The sequence below is a fragment of the Salvelinus fontinalis genome, chromosome 23, assembly GCF_029448725.1.
Source record: "Salvelinus fontinalis isolate EN_2023a chromosome 23, ASM2944872v1, whole genome shotgun sequence".
NCBI lineage: Eukaryota > Metazoa > Chordata > Actinopteri > Salmoniformes > Salmonidae > Salvelinus > Salvelinus fontinalis.
The window spans coordinates 1,938,270-1,959,614 of NC_074687.1; the positions used below are offsets into that span (position 1 = coordinate 1,938,270).

General features: G+C 48.6%; 1 protein-coding gene across 4 annotated transcripts in view; it reads left to right on the plus strand.

Moving 5' to 3' along the window:
- Positions 1-21,345, plus strand: part of LOC129820685 (abl interactor 2-like) — a 57,952-nt gene that overhangs the window by 23,096 nt on the left and 13,511 nt on the right. For 3 of the 4 annotated variants that reach the window (XM_055877531.1, XM_055877535.1, XM_055877532.1), the window contains exons 2-6: positions 3,281-3,448; positions 9,167-9,343; positions 9,606-9,623; positions 10,784-10,884; positions 18,313-18,456. In XM_055877531.1, the coding sequence (XP_055733506.1) occupies positions 3,281-3,448; positions 9,167-9,343; positions 9,606-9,623; positions 10,784-10,884; positions 18,313-18,456 (608 nt within the window). The remainder of the gene's footprint in view (positions 1-3,280; positions 3,449-9,166; positions 9,344-9,605; positions 9,624-10,783; positions 10,885-18,312; positions 18,457-21,345) is intronic. The other variant, XM_055877533.1, reaches the window with a different exon arrangement.

The following is a 21,345-nucleotide window of genomic DNA, read 5'->3' on the forward strand; positions in this document are numbered from 1 at the left end:
AGGGATTGCATTTGTTGTTGCCATTTCGTAATACTACTCAGTTCCTTTGGCTTTGATTCCTCATGATTGAGTATTGCTCTGTTCAAGTAGACTGTGATTTTGCTGTGGTCTGATAGGGGTGTCAGTGGGCTGACTGTGAACGCTCTGAGAGACTCTGGGTTGAGGTCAGTGATAATGTAGTCTACAGTACTACCAAAGGATGAGCCTGTAGGTGAACCTACCGTAGGGTGTCTCTTTGAAGCCTACCATTGACTATGTACAGACCCAGCGTGCGACAGAGCTGCAGGAGTTGTGACCCATTGTTGTTGGTTGTTGTGTCATAATTGTGTCTATGGGGGGCATATTTGGGAGGGAATACTGTCACCTCCAGGTGTTCCCCTGTGTGCTGAGGGTGTCAGGTTCTTGTCCAGTTCTGGCATTTAGGTCGCCACAGACTAGTACATGTCCCTGGGCCTGGAAATGGTTGATTTCCCCCTCCAGGGTGGAGAAGCTGTCTTCATTAAAGTATGGGGATTCTAGTGTGGGGGGGGGGGGGGGGGGGGGGTATAGGTAGCACACAGGATGGAGAAGCTGTCACCGTTAAAGTATGGGGATTCTAGTGTGTGTGGGGGGGGTATAGGTAGCACACAGGATGGAGAAGCTGTCTTCATTAATGGGGATTCTAGTGGGGGGGGGGGGGGGGGATATAGGTAGCACACAGGATGGAGAAGCTGTCACCGTTAAAGTATGGGGATTCTAGTGGGGGGGGGGGGGGGGGGGGGGGGTATAGGTAGCACACAGGAGGACATGTCTCTGTTGAGATCATTTCCTTTAGAATTTCTAGCCAAATGTAAAATGTTCCTGTTTTGACTAATTTAATGGAGTGAGTTGGGTCTGCTCTATATCAAATTAGCATACCCCCTGAGTCCCTTCCCTGTTTCACACCTGGTAGTGTGGTGGATGGGACTACCAGCTCTCTGTAACCTAGAGGACAACCAGTGGGTCCGTCTCCTCTATACCACCCACCTGGTAGTGTGGTGGATGGGACTACCAGCTCTATGTAACCTAGAGGACAACCAGTGGGTCCGTCTCCTCTATACCACCCACCTGGTAGTGTGGTGGATGGGACTTCCAGCTCTCTGTAACCTAGAGGGCAACCAGTGGGTCCATCTCCTCTATACCACCCACCTGGTAGTGTGGTGGATGGGACTACCAGCTCTCTGTAACCTAGAGGACAACCAGTGGGTCCATCTCCTCTATACCACCCACCTGGCAGTGTGGTGGATGGGACTACCAGCTCTCTGTAACCTAGAGGACAACCAGTGGGTCCATCTCCTCTATACCACCCACCTGGTAGTGTGGTGGATGGGACTACCAGCTCTCTGTAACCTAGAGGACAACCAGTGGGTCCGTCTCCTCTATACCACCCACCTGGTAGTGTGGTGGATGGGACTACCAGCTCTCTGTAACCTAGAGGGCAACCAGTGGGTCTGTCTCCTCTATACCACCCACCTGGTAGTGTGGTGGATTGGACTACCAGCTCTCTGTAACCTAGAGGGCAACCAGTGGGTCCGTCTCCTCTATACCACCCACCTGGTAGTGTGGTGGATTGGACTACCAGCTCTCTGTAACCTAGAGGACAACCAGTGGGTCCATCTCCTCTATACCACCCACCTGGTAGTGTGGTGGATGGGACTACCAGCTCTCTGTAACCTAGAGGGCAACCAGTGGGTCCATCTCCTCTATACCACCCACCTGGTAGTGTGGTGGATGGGACTACCAGCTCTCTGTAACCTAGAGGACAACCAGTGGGTCCGTCTCCTCTATACCACCCACCTGGTAGTGTGGTGGATGGGACTACCAGCTCTCTGTAACCTAGAGGGCAACCAGTGGGTCCGTCTCCTCTACACCACCCACCTGGTAGTGTGGTGGATGGGACTACCAGCTCTCTGTAACCTAGAGGGCAACCAGTGGGTCCGTCTCCTCTATACCACCCACCTGGTAGTGTGGTGGATGGGACTACCGACTCTCTGTAACCTAGAGGGCAACCAGTGGGTCTGTCTCCTCTATACCACCCACCTGGTAGGGTGGTGGATGGGACTACCAGCTCTCTGTAACCTAGAGGGCAACCAGTGGGTCCGTCTCCTCTATACCACCCACCTGGTAGTGTGGTGGATGGGACTACCAGCTCTCTGTAACCTAGAGGACAACCAGTGGGTCCGTCTCCTCTATACCACCCACCTGGTAGTGTGGTGGATGGGACTACCAGCTCTCTGTAACCTAGAGGGCAACCAGTGGGTCCGTCTCCTCTACACCACCCACCTGGTAGTGTGGTGGATGGGACTACCAGCTCTCTGTAACCTAGAGGGCAACCAGTGGGTCCGTCTCCTCTATACCACCCACCTGGTAGTGTGGTGGATGGGACTACCGACTCTCTGTAACCTAGAGGGCAACCAGTGGGTCTGTCTCCTCTATACCACCCACCTGGTAGGGTGGTGGATGGGACTACCAGCTCTCTGTAACCTAGAGGGCAACCAGTGGGTCCGTCTCCTCTATACCACCCACCTGGTAGTGTGGTGGATGGGACTACCAGCTCTCTGTAACCTAGAGGGCAACCAGTGGGTTCATCTCCTTTATACAATTGGCTCATTCATCCCCCTCCTCTCCCCTGTAACTATTCCCCAGGTCGTTGCTGCAAATGAGAATGTGTTCTCAGTCAACTTACCTGGTAAAATAACGGTAAAATAAATAAAATAAATAAATAAAATACCATTTGTCTTATAGGATGACAATGTCTGTATTTCCAATGTATTTGATGAAGTCTGGGTTCCTGCTCTTTAGTCCAAAGGGAGATGACCTCTGACCTTGTATATTCCAGGATGAGATAGTAAAGCTTTGTGTTCCATAGTGTCTCGTGTTGTTCTGGTGTGGTTTAGGCCCGGACCATCACAGTAGGTGTGAGCAGAACATGTTGAGCATCTGATTTCGCTCTCTGTCTCTGTCTCTCTCTCTCTCTTTCTCTCTCTCTCTCTTGCTCCTTCTTTCTCTCGCTCCCCCCCCCTCTCTCTCTCTCTCTCTCTCTCTCTCTTGCTCCTTCTTTCTCTCGCTCCCCCCCCTCTCTCTCTCTCTCTCTCTCTCTCTCTCTCTCTCTCTCTCTCTCTCTCTCTCTCTCTCTCTCTTGCTCCTTCTTTCTCTCGCCCCCCCCCCCTCTCTTTCGCTCTCTCTCTTTCCATTTGCTTGTCAAATTTCCATTGGACCTTGTGGACAATTGGACAATAAAGTAACCTCTCTCTCTCTCTAGTCCCCAGATAAGCAGCAAGCCCTGGAGGAGACGAAGGACTATACGTCCCAGTCCCTGGCCAGTGTAGCCTATCTGATCAACACCTTGGCTAATAATGTCCTCCAAATGCTTGATATCCAGGCCTCGCAGCTCCAACGTATGGAGTCCTCCATCAACCATATCTCACAGGTAAGACCTTCAATCAACTAATGAACCAGTCAAATGGATGTATAAATCTCTTTTCTACACTGACAGTGGTCTCAGAGTGCTTTACAGTAATATATCTTAGACCTAAAACAAGCAAGCAGAAACACCGTGACGAGGAAAACATTTATTTGACTTAAACAGTTTAAGTTACCAAAGTGACACTGATGCACGTCGAACATATCCGCTACTCTGACATCATAGGTAGTCGTCCTGGTCTTTCCATTCCTCTGTGTTCTAGGCAGGAAGTGTTTCACATCCGCTACTCTGACATCATAGGTAGTCGTCCTGGTCTTTCCATTCCTCTGTGTTCTAGGCAGGAAGTGTTTCACATCCGCTGCTCTGACATCATAGGTAGTCGTCCTGGTCTTTCCATTCCTCTGTGTTCTAGGCAGGGACGGATGAAAGAGACAAGTCAGGAAGTGTTTCACATGAACTTTGATCTATTCTCCTGTTGTCACCCCCCCCTTTCTCTCTCTCTCTCTGAGAACTACACCCCAGGTCAACACATCTGAGGTTACTGCTCCTCCTCTGAGCTGTGACACAGGCTCTATAGTAGCCCGGGGCTATCCCACTCTCACAGGGCAGCTGGACCAGGGTTATAAAGGGACTAGCTACTCTATAGTAGCCCGGGGCTAATCCACTCTCACAGGACCAGGGTTATAAAGGGACTAGCTACTCTATAGTAGCCCGGGGCTAATCCACTCTCACAGGACCAGGGTTATAAAGGGACTAGCTACTCTATAGTAGCCCGGGGCTAATCCACTCTCACAGGACCAGGGTTATAAAGTGACTAGCTACTCTATAGTAGCCCGGGGCTAATCCACTCTCACAGGACAGCTGGACCAGGGTTATAAAGGGACTAGCTACTCTATAGTAGCCCGGGGCTAATCCACTCTCACAGGACCAGGGTTATAAAGGGACTAGCTACTCTATAGTAGCCCGGGGCTAATCCACTCTCACAGGACAGCTGGACCAGGGTTATAAAGGGACTAGCTACTCTATAGTAGCCCGGGGCTAATCCACTCTCACAGGACCAGGGTTATAAAGGGACTAGCTACTCTATAGTAGCCCGGGGCTAATCCACTCTCACAGGACCAGGGTTATAAAGGGACTAGCTACTCTATAGTAGCCCGGGGCTAATCCACTCTCACAGGACCAGGGTTATAAAGGGACTAGCTACTCTATAGTAGCCCGGGGCTAATCCACTCTCACAGGACCAGGGTTATAAAGGGACTAGCTACTCTATAGTAGCCCGGGGCTAATCCACTCTCACAGGACCAGGGTTATAAAGGGACTAGCTACTCTACAGTAGCCCGGGGCTAATCCACTCTCACAGGACCAGGGTTATAAAGTGACTAGCTACTCTATAGTAGCCCGGGGCTAATCCACTCTCACAGGGCAGCTGGACCAGGGTTATAAAGTGACTAGCTACTCTATAGTAGCCCGGGGCTAATCCACTCTCACAGGACAGCTGGACCAGGGTTATAAAGTGACTAGCTACTCTATAGTAGCCCGGGGCTAATCCACTCTCACAGGGCAGCTGGACCAGGGTTATAAAGTGACTAGCTACTCTACAGTAGCCCGGGGCTATCCCACTCTCACAGGGCAGCTGGACCAGGGTTATAAAGTGACTAGCTACTCTACAGTAGCCCGGGGCTAATCCACTCTCACAGGACAGCTGGACCAGGGTTATAAAGGGACTGGCTACTCTATAGTAGCCCGGGGCTATCCCACTCTCACAGGGCAGCTGGACCAGGGTTATAAAGGGACTAGCTACTCTATAGTAGCCCGGGGCTATCCCACTCTCACAGGGCAGCTGGACCAGGGTTATAAAGGGACTAGCTACTCTATAGTAGCCCGGGGCTATCCCACTCTCACAGGACCAGGGTTATAAAGGAACTAGCTACTCTATAGTAGCCCGGGGCTAATCCACTCTCACAGGACCAGGGTTATAAAGGGACTAGCTACTCTATAGTAGCCCGGGGCTAATCCACTCTCACAGGACCAGGGTTATAAAGGGACTAGCTACTCTATAGTAGCCCGGGGCTAATCCACTCTCACAGGGCAGCTGGACCAGGGTTATAAAGGGACTGGCTACTCTATAGTAGCCCGGGGCTATCCCACTCTCACAGGGCAGCTGGACCAGGGTTATAAAGGGACTGGCTACTCTATAGTAGCCCGGGGCTAATCCACTCTCACAGGACCAGGGTTATAAAGGAACTAGCTACTCTATAGTAGCCCGGGGCTAATCCACTCTCACAGGACCAGGGTTATAAAGGGACTAGCTACTCTAATAATAAGGATCAGTTTCTGTCACTACTGGTTAATGGAGTTACAGCACGTAGTAAGGAACAATGACTGCAGGATTTGTTTTAAATCATTTTAACTGGTATTTCTATATTTCCAGTATAGCTAGTCTTTCTGAACATTGACACGATCAGCCTGAAAGCCTGAAGGACCAGAAGCCTGACCTTCTCTCCTCCCTAGCCTGGTTAAACCACACTGTGACATCATTACCTTCTCTCCTCCCTAGCCTGGTTAAACCACACTGTGACATCATTACCTCCTCCCTAGCCTGGTTAAACCACACTGTGACATCATTACCTTCTCTCCTCCCTAGCCTGGTTAAACCACACTGTGACATCATTACCTTCTCTCCTCCCTAGCCTGGTTAAACCACACTGTGACATCATTACCTTCTCTCCTCCCTAGCCTGGTTAAACCACACTGTGACATCATTACCTTCTCTTCTCCCTAGCCTGGTTAAACCACACTGTGACATCATTACCTTCTCTCCTCCCTAGCCTGGTTAAACCACACTGTGACATCATTACCTTCTCTCCTCCCTAGCCTGGTTAAACCACACTGTGACATCATTACCTTCTCTCCTCCCTAGCCTGGTTAAACCACACTGTGACATCATTACCTTCTCTTCTCCCTAGCCTGGTTAAACCACACTGTGACATCATTACCTCCTCCCTAGCCTGGTTAAACCACACTGGGACATCATTACCTTCTCTCCTCCCTAGCCTGGTTAAACCACACTGTGACATCATTACCTTCTCTCCTCCCTAGCCTGGTTAAACCACACTGTGACATCATTACCTTCTCTCCTCCCTAGCCTGGTTAAACCACACTGTGACATCATTACCTTCTCTCCTCCCTAGCCTGGTTAAACCACACTGTGACATCATTACCTTCTCCCTAGCCTGGTTAAACCACACTGTGACGTCATTACCTTCTCCCTAGCCTGGTTAAACCACACTGTGACATCATTACCTTCTCTCCTCCCTAGCCTGGTTAAACCACACTGTGACATCATTACCTTCTCCCTAGCCTGGTTAAACCACACTGTGTGTTGTGTTAAAGCATCCAGTCAGGTTTAACCAGGCTAACCAGAGAAGAGCAGCTGCAGACGGCCCTGGTCTAAAGTAGTGCACTATATCGGGAACAAGGGTACCATTTGGGGGATCAGACAGTAAAACAGTGTCTATGACTTGTTCGTTAGTCATCCTATATCCTGTGAAGTTATTTCTGACATATTTTTAAAATTGGTTTGAAATTAAAGTGAGCTGCTCATCCTGTCGGGATGACACATTATTACACAGCTCGGTGGGCCCAGTTATTACACAGGATGTTGATAACGCAGCTCGGTGGGCCCAGTTATTACACAGGATGTTGATGACGCAGCTCGATGGGCCCAGTTATTACACAGGATGTTGATGACGCAGCTCGATGGGCCCAGTTATTACACAGGATGTTGATGACGCAGCTCGGTGGGCCCAGTTATTACACAGGATGTTGATGACGCAGCTCGATGGGCCCAGTTATTACACAGGATGTTGATAACGCAGCTCGATGGGCCCAGTTATTACACAGGATGTTGATGACGCAGCTCGATGGGCCCAGTTATTACACAGGATGTTGATAACGCAGCTCGGTGGGCCCAGTTATTACACAGGATGTTGATGACGCAGCTCGGTGGGCCCAGTTATTACACAGGATGTTGTTGACGCAGCTCGGTGGGCCCAGTTATTACACAGGATGTTGATGATGACAGCTCGGTGGGCCCAGTTATTACACAGGATGTTGATGACGCAGCTCGATGGGCCCAGTTATTACACAGGATGTTGATAACGCAGCTCGATGGGCCCAGTTATTACACAGGATGTTGATGACGCAGCTCGATGGACCCAGTTATTACACAGGATGTTGATAACGCAGCTCGGTGGGCCCAGTTATTACACAGGATGTTGATGACGCAGCTCGATGGGCCCAGTTATTACACAGGATGTTGTTGACGCAGCTCGGTGGGCCCAGTTATTACACAGGATGTTGTTGACACAGCTCGATGGGCCCAGTTATTACACAGGATGTTGATGACACAGCTCGATGGGCCCAGTTATTACACAGGATGTTGATGACACAGCTCGGTGGGCCCAGTTATTACACAGGATGTTGATGATGACAGCTCGGTGGGCCCAGTTATTACACAGGATGTTGATGACACAGCTCGATGGGCCCAGTTATTACACAGGATGTTGATGACACAGCTCGATGGGCCCAGTTATTACACAGGATGTTGATGACGCAGCTCGATGGGCCCAGTTATTACACAGGATGTTGATGACACAGCTCGGTGGGCCCAGTTATTACACAGGATGTTGATGACACAGCTCGATGGGCCCAGTTATTACACAGGATGTTGATGACACAGCTCGATGGGCCCAGTTATTACACAGGATGTTGATGACGCAGCTCGATGGGCCCAGTTATTACACAGGATGTTGATGACACAGCTCGGTGGGCCCAGTTATTACACAGGATGTTTATGACGCAGCTCGATGGGCCCAGTTATTACACAGGATGTTGATGATGACAGCTCGATGGGCCCAGTTATTACACAGGATGTTGATGACACAGCTCGGTGGGCCCAGTTATTACACAGGATGTTGATGACGCAGCTCGATGGGCCCAGTTACTACACAGCTCGATGGGCCCAGTTATTACACAGGATGTTGATAACGCAGCTCGATGGGCCCAGTTATTACACAGGATGTTGATAACGCAGCTCGATGGGCCCAGTTATTACACAGGATGTTGATGACGCAGCTCGATGGGCCCAGTTATTACACAGGATGTTGATAACGCAGCTCGGTGGGCCCAGTTATTACACAGGATGTTGATAACGCAGCTCGATGGGCCCAGTTATTACACAGGATGTTGATAACGCAGCTCGATGGGCCCAGTTATTACACAGGATGTTGATAACGCAGCTCGATGGGCCCAGTTATTACACAGGATGTTGATGACGCAGCTCGATGGGCCCAGTTATTACACAGGATGTTGATGATGCAGCTCGATGGGCCCAGTTATTACACAGGATGTTGATAACGCAGCTCGATGGGCCCAGTTATTACACAGGATGTTGTAGACCATTTAACTCATTCACCTCTTTCTCTTCCTCTTTCTCCACTGCTCTCTGTCTGTCTGTCTGTCTGTCTCTCTCTTTACCTCTACCTTTCTCTATCTCTATCTCTCTCTCTCTCTCTCTTTACCTCTCTATTTACCTCTCTACCTCTCTCTCTCTCTCTCTCTCTTTACCTCTCTACCTTTCTCTCTACCCCTCTTTACCTCTCTCGTTCTCTTTCTTTCTCCCTTTCTCTCTCTACCGCTCTCTGTCTGTCTCTCTCCATACAGACGGTGGACATCCACAAGGAGAAGGTGGCAAGGAGAGAGATTGGAATCCTGACTACCAATAAGAACACATCTCGCACCCACAAAATCGTTGCTCCAGCCAATCCGGAGAGGCCGGTGCGGTACATCTGTAAACCTATAGATTACAATGTGCTGGATGACGTCGGCCATGGAGTCAAGGTAGGTTGAAAGAACACAACACAATTGATTGTCACTCGTGTAACGCTTCAGGCGTGAATATGATGCCGTAGTATATTTCTTAATGCTTAGAGCTCTTCTTAGAGATGGACAATACGGCATCATTTTCACTGCTTATCTAACTGGTAATGTAGCATACTGTCATAACTAGCTATAGTTTTTCCTCTAATGGCTGTCTTCCTCCTCTCACTAACCTCCCACTGCTCTCCCTTTTCTCTTCTCTGGCTTTCATTCCTGCTTTAAGTGGTTGCTAAGGTTCAAGGTAAGGATGTTCTCACAGCGATGTGTCTGTTGCTAAGGTTCAAGGTAAGGATGTTCTCACAGCAATGTGTCTGTTGCTAAGGATGTTCTGACAGCGATGTGTCTGTTGCTAAGGTTCAAGGTAAGGATGTTCTCACAGCGATGTGTCTGTTGCTAAGGTTCAAGGTGGGGATGTTCTCACAGCGATGTGTCTGTTGCTAACGATGTTCTCACAGCGATGTGTCTGTTGCTAAGGTTCAAGGTGGGATGTTCTCACAGCGATGTGTCTGTTGCTAACGATGTTCTCACAGCGATGTGTCTGTTGCTAACGATGTTCTCACAGCGATGTGTCTGTTGCTAAGGTTCAAGGTAAGGATGTTCTCACAGCCATGTGTCTGTTGCTAAGGATGTTCTGACAGTGATGTGTCTGTTGCTAAGGTTCAAGGTAAGGATGTTCTCACAGCGATGTGTCTGTTGCTAAGGTTCAAGGTAAGGATGTTCTCACAGCGATGTGTCTGTTGCTAAGGTTCAAGGTAAGGAGGTTCTCACAGCGATGTGTCTGTTGCTAAGGTTCAAGGTAAGGATGTTCTCACAGCGATGTGTCTGTTGCTAAGGTTCAAGGTAAGGATGTTCTCACAGCGATGTGTCTGTTGCTAAGGAGGTTCTCACAGCGATGTGTCTGTTGCTAAGGATGTTCTGACAGTGATGTGTATGTTGCTAAGGTTCAAGGTAAGGATGTTCCCACAACGATGTGTCTGTTGCTAAGGTTCAAGGTAAGGATGTTCTCATGGCGATGTGTCTGTCGCTAAGGTTCAAGGTAAGGATGTTCTCACAGTGATGCGTCTGTTGCTAAGGATGTTCTGAGAGTGATGTGTCTGTTGCTAAGGATGTTCCCACACCGATGTGTCTGTTGCTAAGGTTCAAGGTAAGGATGTTCTCATGGTGATGTGTCTGTCGCTAAGGTTCAAGGTAAGGATGTTCTCACAGCGATGTGTCTGTTGCTAAGGTTCAAGGTAAGGATGTTCTCACGGTGATGTGTCTGTCGCTAAGGTTCAAGGTAAGGATGTTCTCACAGCGATGTGTCTGTGTGTAGCAAGGTTTCTTATGTCATAGCTGACGTATTCTCCTCCTGTACTACTCCTGTGTGGGCGCTGAATGATTCCTAGATGACTCTCCTCACAGGTCAGCAGCCAGAATATGAAGATGGGTGGAGGTCTCCCTCGAACCAACCCACCGACCCAGAAACCCCCCAGCCCCCCCATGCCAGGGAAGGGAACCATTGGGTATGTGATGTCACTATCCATGATGGTGGCATAACCATAGCAATAACATGAATCCTATTTCTATTGGAAATTGTGGAAGGGCCAACTGTCCTGTTTTCTTAACTGTGTTTCCTCATCTGTAATGTTGTGTGGGAAGAGGAACGTCTCAACATCTGAAGTGATATTATGTGTTGTGATTCGCTGAAGTGATGATGGAACGTCTCAAAAGGCTGTGCTATTACAGCTATATTCTAGGAGGAATAACGTCACAGTCTGGCAGCTTGTCACATGACCTTTCTCAGCCCTCTAATCAAATGTAGGTCGTTGATGTTAGGTACTGTAGATTACAGTTGTCGTACCAGGCGGTGATACAGCCCGACAGGATGCTCTCAATTGTGCATCTGTAAAAGTTTGTGAGGGTTTTAGGTGACATTTCTTCAGCCTCCAGAGGTTGGACCTGCTGTTGTGCCTTCACCACACTGTGTGGATGGACAGTTTGTCAGTGACGTGTACACTGAGGAACTTGAAGCTTTCCACATTTTCCATTGCGGTCGATGCGGATGGGGTGGCTGCCCACTCTGCTGTTTCCTGAAGTCCACTATCAAATCAAAGTTTTTTTCACGTGTGCCAAATACAACAGGTGTGAACTTTAGTGAAATGCTTACTTACAAGCCCTAACCAACAGTGCAATTTTTAAGTAAAAAATAGGTATTAGGTAAAAAATAGATAAGTAAAGGAAAAAATATATATAAAAGGAAAATGACAGTAGCGAGGCTATATACAGGTAGTACCGGTACAGAGTCAATGTGTGGGGGCACAGGTTAGTCGGGCTAATAGAGGTAGTATGTACATGTAGGTATAGTTAGTGACAATGCATAGATGATTAACAGAGAGTTGCAGCAGCGTAAAAGAGGGGTTGGGGTGGTGGGGGGACACAGTGCATAGTCCGGGTAGCCATTTGATTACCTTTTCAGGAGTCTTATGGCTTGGGGGTAAAAGCTGTTGAAGAAGCCTTTTGGTCCTAGACTTGGCACTCCGGTACCGCTTGCCATGCGGTAGTAGAGAGAACAGTCTATGACTGGGGTGGCTGGGGTCTTTGACAATTTTTAGGGCCTTCCTCTGACACCGCCTGGTGTAGAGGTCCTGGATGGCAAGGCAGCTTAGCCCCAGTAATGTACTGGGCCGATGATAACAGAGAGTAGCAGCAGTGTAGGGGGGGAGGAATAGTCTACCCTCTAGTGCCTTGCGGCCAGAGGCTGAGTAGTTGCCATACCAGGCAGTGATGCAACCAGTCGGTATACTCTTGATGTAGATACTTTTGAGGATCTGAGGACCTATGCAAAATCTTTTCAGTCTCCTGAGGGGGAATAGGTGTTATCGTGCCCTCTTCATGACTGTCTTGGTGTGCTTGGACCATGTAAGTTTGTTGGTGATGTGGACACCAAGGAACTTGAAGCTCTCAACCTGCTCCACTGCAGCCCCGTCGATGAGAATGGGGGCGTGCTCGGTCCTCTTTTTCCTGTAGTCTACAATCATCTCCTTAGTCTTGGTTACGTTGAGGGATAGGTTGTTATTCTGGCACCACCCGGCCAGGTCTCTGACCTCCTCCCTATAGGCTGTCTCGTCGTTGTCGGTGATCAGGCCTACCACTGTTGTGTCGTCAGCAAACTTAATGATGGTGTTGGAGTCGTGCCTGGCCGTCCAGTCGTGAGTGAACATGGGGTTCAGGAGGGGACTGAGCACGCACCCCTGAGGGGCCTCTGTGTTGAGGATCAGCGTGGCAGATGTGTTGTTACCTAACCTTACCACCTTGAGACGACCCGTCAGGAAGTCCAGGATCCAGTTGCAGAGGGAGGTGTTTAGTCCCGGGGTCCTTAGCTTATTAATGAGCTTTAAGGGCTCTATGGTGTTGAACGCTGAGCTGTAGTCAATGAATAGCATTCTCACATAAGTGTTTTGTCCAGGTGGGAAAGGGCAGTGTGGAGTGCAATAGAGATTGCATCATCTGTGGATCTGTTGGCGCGGTATGCAAATTGGAGTGGGTCTAGGGTTTCTGGGATAATGGTGTTGATGTGAGCCATGACCAGCCTTTAAAAGCATTTCATGGCTACAGACGTGAGTGCTACGGGTCGGGAGTCATTTAGACAGGTTACCTTAGTGTTCTTGGCACAGGCACTATGGTGGTCTGCTTAAAACATGTTGGTATAACAGTCTCGGACAGGGAGAGGTTGAACATTTCAGTGAAGACACTTGCCAGGTGGTCAGGACATGCTCGGAGTAAACGTCCTGGTAATCCATCTGGCTCTGCGGCCTTGTGAATGTTGACCTGTTTATAGGTCTTACTCACATCAGCTACGGAGAGCGTGATCACACAGTCGTCCGGAACAGCTGGTGCTCTCATACATCCTTCAGTGTTGCTTGCCTCGAAACAAGCATAGAAGTAGTTTAGCTCATCTGGTAGGCTCGTGTCACTGGGCAGCTCTCAGCTGTGCTTCCCACTTTCATCGTTGGCAAGCCCTGCCATATCCGACGAGCATCGGAGCCGGTGTAGTACGAATCGAGTTTAGTCCTGTATTGATGCTTTGCCTGTTGGATGGTTCGTCGGAGGGCTTAGTTGGATTTCTTATAAGCTTCCGGGTTAGAGTCCCGTTCCTTGAAAGCGGCAGCTCTACCCTTTAGGTCAGTACATATGTTGCCTGTAATCCATGGCTTCTGGTTGGGGTATGTATGTACAGTCTGATGTGGTGTACTCCTTAATGCCATCGGCAGAATCCCGGAACATATTCCAGTCTGTGCTAGCAAAACAGTCCTGTAGTTTAGCTTCTGCTTCATCTGACCACTTGTCTATAGACCGAGTCACTGGTGCTTCCTGCTTTAATTTTTGCTTGTAAGTAGGAATCAGGAGGATGGAATTATGGTCAGATTTGTCAAATGGAGGACGAGGGAGAGCTTTGTACGTGTCTCTGTGTGTGGAGTAAAGGTGGTCTAGAATTGTTCACTCAGGTTGCACATTTAACATAGAAATTAGGTAAAAACTGATTTAAGTTTCCCTGCATTAGTCCCCGGCCACTAGGGAGCGCTGCTTCTGGATGAGCGTTTTCCTGTTTGCTTATGGCGGTATATAGCTCATTGAGTGAGGTTTTAGTGCCAGCGTCGGTCTGTGGTGGTATGTAGACAGCTACGAAAAATACAGCTAAACTCTCTAGGTAGATAGTGTGGTCTACAGCTTATCATGAGATACTCTACCTCAGGCGAGCAGGTAGATAGTGTGGTCTACAGCTTATCATGAGATACTCTACCTCAGGCGAGCAAAACCTCGAGACTTCCTTAGATATCGTGCACCAGCTGTTGGTTACATATTTGCAAAGGCTCCCGCCCCGTGTCTTACCAGAGGCTGTTGTCCTGCCGATAGTGTATAACCCACCAGCTGTATGTTCTTAATGTCGTTGTTCAGCCATGACTCAGTGAAACATAAGATATTCGTTTTTAATGTCCCGTTGGTAGGATAAATGTGCTTTCAGTTCGTCCCATGTATTTTCCAGCGATTGGACATTAGCTAGCAGGACGGAAGTTAAAGGCAGATTAGCCACTTATCGCCTGATCCTCACAAGGCATCTTGATCTTTTTCCGTGAAATTTGTTTCCTTCTCCAGCGAATGACGGGGATCTGGGCCTGGTCGGGTGTCTGTAGTATATCCCTCCCGTCCGACTCATTGAATATTTTATTTTTGTCTAATCTGAGGTGATTAATCGCAGATCTGATGTCCAGAAGCTCTTTTTTTTCGGTCATAAGAGACGGTAGCAGCAACATTATGTACAAAACAAGTTACGAACAACGTGAAAAAACAAACAAAATGGCGTGGTTGGATAAGAGCTGATAGGACGGCAGCCATCCCCTCTGGCTGTCGCTGCTTCTTGACACAAAATGTCCGCTTAACCCAGAAGCCGAACCAATGTGTTAGAGGAAACACTGGCGACAGTGTCAGCGTGCATGCGCTCGGTCCGTCACAGGAGTCGGTAAAGCGCGATGGGACAAGGACATCCCTGCTGCCCAAACCCTCCTCTAACCAAGCGCCCTCCCATGGGGTCTCCCGGCCTGGACTCCAACCAGGATCTTTAGTGACACAGCTACCAACTGCGATGCCTTTAGACCACTGCGTCACTTGAGTGGCCCAATTTTCTGGTCTGATGAAACCAAGATTGAACTCTTTGGCCTGATTGCCAAGTGTCACGTCTGGAGGAAACCTGGCACCATCTCTGCGGTGAAGCATGGTGGTGGTCCGACATTCGGAGACTTGTCAAGATTGAGGGAAAGATTAACAGAGCGAAGTAGAGATCCTTGATGAAAACCTGCTCCAGAGCGCTCAGGACCTCAGACTGGGGGCGAAGGTTCACCTTCCAACAGGACAATGACCTTAAGCACACAGCCAAGACGACGCAGGAGTTGCTTCAGGAAAAGTTTCTGAATGTCCTTGAGTGGCCCAGCCAGAGCCCGGACTTGAACCCGATCGAACATCTCTGAAGAGACCTGAAAATAGCTGTGCAGCGACGTTCCCCATCCAACCTGACAGAGCTTGAGAGGATCTGCAGAGAACAATGGGAGAAACTCCCCAAAATACAGGTGTGCCAAGCTTGTAGCGCCATACCTAAGAAGACTCAAGGCTGTAATCGCTGCCGAAGGTACTTTAACAAAGTACTGAGTAAAAGGTCTGAATACTTATGTTAATGTGATTTTTGGGGGGTAATAAATTAGCACAAATTTCTAATAACCTGTTTTTGTGGGGTAGTGTGTGTAGATTGAGGGGGAAAAACGATTTAATCAATTTTAGAATAAGGCCGTAACCTAATAAAATGTGAGAAAAGTGAAGGGGTCTGAATACTTTCCAAAGGGACTGTACAGCCTGATAATACCAGTGATGTTGTAAACCTAAACCAAAGAGGAACACGCTAAGCAAGAATATGTTAACTACATGAAGTAGCTAAGTGAAAACATGCAATGTAGCCAAAAATTATAGGGTCCCCTAGGAAACACTTATCAACACTGTGGTTCCTAACCTGTCACAATAACTCCTCCCTGGCATATTCATTTGTTGTCATGTCAAATTGTATTCAAAGTGCCCACTATTATATTCTAACTATAGAATTAAAATCATCTTTATTTTCCACAAATTGCAATGCCAACATGTGTTTAAAAATAAGGTCAATGCTGAAAATAATTTTGTGTCAAAGTTTAATTGAACAGTATATAACGATCAGAATGAAGAAAGACTCATTGAAATCATTTAGAATGTACAGTCAGTATGTGTCGCCAACATTTTAAACTTGTATTATTCAAAAACATAGAATACCGTATAACCGTCTGATTAAAAAAACACACGATATGATATTTTGGCCATATCGTCCAGCCCTAATTTGATTTGAAGTGGGTCAGATCATGTGGACAGTGAGTAAAACTCCGATACATTGTGAGCCTCCTTTATTCGGCAATCCATAATGTTACATAAGTTCTTGTTAGAGATATCAGTTCAGCAGAAAAGTAATTCGTAAGCAGAACCACAACGATAAAAAGCGAAACATTGAACCAGGCAGAGCCCCATAGACCCAGAGTTGGTTAGTAGCGAAGATACTGTAGATGGCTAGCTTTAAAAGCTCAACCATGACACACATTTTTTAAAATTATTTTTTAACCTTTATTTTAACTAGGCAAGTCAGTTAAGAACAAACTATTATTTACAATGACGGCCCGCCCCGGTCAAACCCGGCGGCGCTATGGGACTCCCAATCATAGCCGGATGTGATGCAGCCAGGATTCGAACCAGGGACTGCAGTGACGCCTCTTGAACTGAGATGCAGTGTCTTCGCCACTCGGGAGCCCATAAGAAGATCAGTAGCTAGTAGCATAGCAAGGTAGTTTTGACATTGGAGAGATGAGCTCCTCATAATCAGCTTGCTAAGTAACGTTAGCGTTAGTTGGCTAGCTAGCTAGCGCTAGTTTACAGTGAGATGAATCATACTCTAAACTAGTTAGCTAGCATCATCTAAATTAGCTAACAATCAAGATAGCAAGTAGACAGCTTTCCTACCTTTAAAAGCAGATCCTTCGAAACATACTGTGAACGTAAACAAACGCTTTCTGTAACCTTAAAAAAAAAAACGAATGAAACATATGCATGATATTTATTAAATTCCTTTTGATGATCCTAAACACTTCATCACAAAAGGATTCAAAACTGTAAACTTTACCTCTAACATGAAAACAGAGGAACCATGCAGACGCTGCAATGTAGAAAGAAAAAAGAGGATCACTTCACACGCAGACAGCGCCACCGTGTGGCCGGAGGAGTAGTCTCCTCTAGTTTAGTGGATGGTGAGCTTGTCCAGCAGGCGCCACGGTTCTACCACAGAGTTGACTGTTTTCGGTTCTACCACAGAGTTGACTGTTTTCGGTTCTACCACAGAGTTGACTGTTTTCGGTTCTACCACAGAGTTGACTGTTTTCGGTTCTACCACAGAGTTGACTGTTTTTGGTTCTACCACAGAGTTGACTGTTTTTGGTTCTACCACAGAGTTGACTGTTTTTGGTTCTACCACAGAATTGACTGTTTTTGGTTCTACCACAGAGTTGACTGTTTTTGGTTCTACCACAGAGTTGACTGTTTTTGGTTCTACCACAGAGTTGACTGTTTTTGGTCACAACAAAGTACTGAGTAGAGGGTCTGAATACTTATGTGATATTTCCTTTTTTTATTTTTAATACATTTCCAAAAAAGTTTTAACCTGTTCTTGCTTTGTGGTGTCATTATGGGGTATTGTGATGTCATTATGGGGTATTGTGATGTCATTATGGGGTATTGTGATGTCATTATGGGGTATTGTGATGTCATTATGGGGTATTGTGATGTCATTATGGGGTATTGTGTGTAGATCGATGGGGGGGGGGGGTGTAGATCGATGGGGGGGGGGGGGGTGTAGATCGATTGGGGGGGGGGGTGTAGATCGATTTGGGGGGGGGGGGTGTAGATCGATTTTATAACAAGGCTGTAACATAACAAAAATGAGGAAAAGGGGTCTGAATACTTTCCGAATGCCCTGTTTATTAGCATGGTGTTGGTCCACATATCAGCGTGGTCAATAAATCCTACTCAACAACTTGCGTGCATTGTTTCAGAGAGACAGAGAGAGGTGTTAATTCATTCAGACAGGATGCTAACATCAGGCGATCCAGAGGAGTGGACATCTCATTCTCCAGTCTATATCATCTGTTTTATGATCCTCCACTCGACCTATATTCATGTTGCCAGTTCTCCTCCTAGTATGATTCACTGTAATCTCAACATTACACAACTGTAAAAGGTCTCTCATTTGCAATAACACCAAAACCTTTCAATCTCTCCTTTTACAGTTGTGTAATCTTGCGATGTTAAACTGCTCTCTTACCCCTCTCGTCCAGGCGCCACTCCCCCTATCGGACGCTGGGGCCCGTGCGTCCGCCCGTGGTCCCTAACGACTATGTCCCCAGCCCCACACGCAGCATGGCCCAGCAGGAGAGTCCTGTTCTCACCACTTCAGTTAACCAGCGGACACGCACCTACAGGTACCCCTCCTCTCTCTGTGTTCTACAGGTACCCCTCCTCTCTCTGTTCTACAGGTACCTCTCCTCTCTCTGTTCTACAGGTACCCCTCCTCTCTCTGTTCTACAGGTACCCCTCCTCTCTCTCTGTGTTCTACAGGTACCCCTCCTCTCTCTGTTCTACAGGTACCCCTCCTCTCTCTGTTCTACAGGTACCCCTCCTCTCTCTGTTCTACAGGTACCCCTCCTCTCTCTCTCTGTGTTCTACAGGTACCCCTCCTCTCTCTGTTCTACAGGTACCCCTCCTCTCTCTGTTCTACAGGTACACCTCCTCTCTCTGTTCTACAGGTACCCCTCCTCTCTCTCTGTTCTACAGGTACCCCTCCTCATTCTCTGTTCTACAGGTACCCCTCCTCTCTCTGTGTTCTACAGGTACCCCTCCTCTCTCTCTGTTCTACAGGTACCCCTCCTCTCCCTGTTCTACAGGTACCCCTCCTCTCTCTGTTCTACAGGTACCCCTCCTCTCTCTCTGTTCTACAGGTACCCCTCCTCTCTCTCTCTGTGTTCTACAGGTACCCCTCCTCTCTCTGTTCTACAGGTACCCCTCCTCTCTCTCTGTTCTACAGGTACCCCTCCTCTCTCTCTGTTCTACAGGTACCCCTCCTCTCCCTGTTCTACAGGTACCCCTCCTCTCTCTGTTCTACAGGTACCCCTCCTCTCCCTGTTCTACAGGTACCCCTCCTCTCTCTGTTCTACAGGTACCCCTCCTCTCTCTGTGTTCTACAGGTACCCCTCCTCTCTGTGTTCTACAGGTACCCCTCCTCTCTCTCTGTGTTCTACAGGTACCCCTCCTCTCTCTCTGTGTTCTACAGGTACCCCTCCTCTCTCTCTGTTCTACAGGTACCCCTCCTCTCTCTGTGTTCTACAGGTACCCCTCCTCTCTCTGTGTTCTACAGGTACCCCTCCTCTCTCTCTGTTCTACAGGTACCCCTCCTCTCTCTGTTCTACAGGTACCCCTCCTCTCTCTCTGTTCTACAGGTACCCCTCCTCTCTCTCTGTTCTACAGGTACCCCTCCTCTCTCTGTGTTCTACAGGTACCCCTCCTCTCTCTCTGTGTTCTACAGGTACCCCTCCTCTCTCTCTGTGTTCTACAGGTACCCCTCCTCTCTCTCTGTTCTACAGGTACCCCTCCTCTCTCTGTGTTCTACAGGTACCCCTCCTCTCTCTGTGTTCTACAGGTACCCCTCCTCTCTCTCTGTTCTACAGGTACCCCTCCTCTCTCTGTTCTACAGGTACCCCTCCTCTCTCTCTGTTCTACAGGTACCCCTCCTCTCTCTCTGTTCTACAGGTACCCCTCCTCTCTCTGTGTTCTACAGGTACCCCTCCTCTCTCTCTGTGTTCTACAGGTACCCCTCCTCTCTCTCTGTGTTCTACAGGTACCCCTCCTCTCTCTCTGTTCTACAGGTACCCCTCCTCTCTCTGTGTTCTACAGGTACCCCTCCTCTCTCTGTGTTCTACAGGTACCCCTCCTCTCTCTCTGTTCTACAGGTACCTCTCCTCTCTCTCTGTTCTACAGGTACCCCTCCTCTCTCTGTGTTCTACAGGTACCCCTCCTCTCTCTCTGTTCTACAGGTACCCCTCCTCTCTCTGTGTTCTACAGGTACCCCTCCTCTCTCTGTTCTACAGGTACCCCTCCTCTCTCTGTGTTCTACAGGTACCCCTCCTCTCTCTGTGTTCTACAGGTACCCCTCCTCTCTCTGTGTTCTACAGGTACCCCTCCTCTCTCTCTGTTCTACAGGTACCCCTCCTCTCTCTCTGTTCTACAGGTACCCCTCCTCTCTCTGTTCTACAGGTACCCCTCCTCTCTCTGTTCTACAGGTACCCCTCCTCTCTCTCTGTTCTACAGGTACCCCTCCTCTCTCTCTGTTCTACAGGTACCCCTCCTCTCTCTGTGTTCTACAGGTACCCCTCCTCTCTCTCTGTTCTACAGGTACCCCTCCTCTCTCTCTGTTCTACAGGTACCCCTCCTCTCTCTCTGTTCTACAGGTACCCCTCCTCTCTCTGTGTTCTACAGGTACCCCTCCTCTCTCTCTGTTCTACAGGTACCCCTCCTCTCTCTGTGTTCTACAGGTACCCCTCCTCTCTCTCTGTTCTACAGGTACCCCTCCTCTCTCTCTGTTCTACAGGTACCCCTCCTCTCTCTGTGTTCTACAGGTACCCCTCCTCTCTCTGTGTTCTACAGGTACCCCTCCTCTCTCTCTGTTCTACAGGTACCCCTCCTCTCTCTGTTCTACAGGTACCCCTCCTCTCTCTGTTCTACAGGTACCCCTCCTCTCTCTCTGTTCTACAGGTACCCCTCCTCATTCTCTGTTCTACAGGTACCCCTCCTCTCTCTGTTCTACAGGTACCCCTCCTCTCTCTGTTCTACAGGTACCCCTCCTCTCTCTCTGTTCTACAGGTACCCCTCCTCTCTCTGTTCTACAGGTACCCCTCCTCTCTCTCTGTTCTACAGGTACCCCTCCTCATTCTCTGTTCTACAGGTACCCCTCCTCTCTCTCTGTTCTACAGGTACCCCTCCTCTCTCTCTGTGTTCTACAGGTACCCCTCCTCTCTCTGTGTTCTACAGGTACCCCTCCTCTCTCTGTGTTCTACAGGTACCCCTCCTCTCTCTGTTCTACAGGTACCCCTCCTCTCTCTCTGTTCTACAGGTACCCCTCCTCTCTCTCTGTTCTACAGGTACCCCTCCTCTCTCTCTGTTCTACAGGTACCCCTCCTCATTCTCTGTGTTACAGGTACCCCTCCTCTCTCTGTGTTCTACAGGTACCCCTCCTCTCTCTCTGTTCTACAGGTACCCCTCCTCTCCCTGTTCTACAGGTACCCCTCCTCTCTCTGTGTTCTACAGGTACCCCTCCT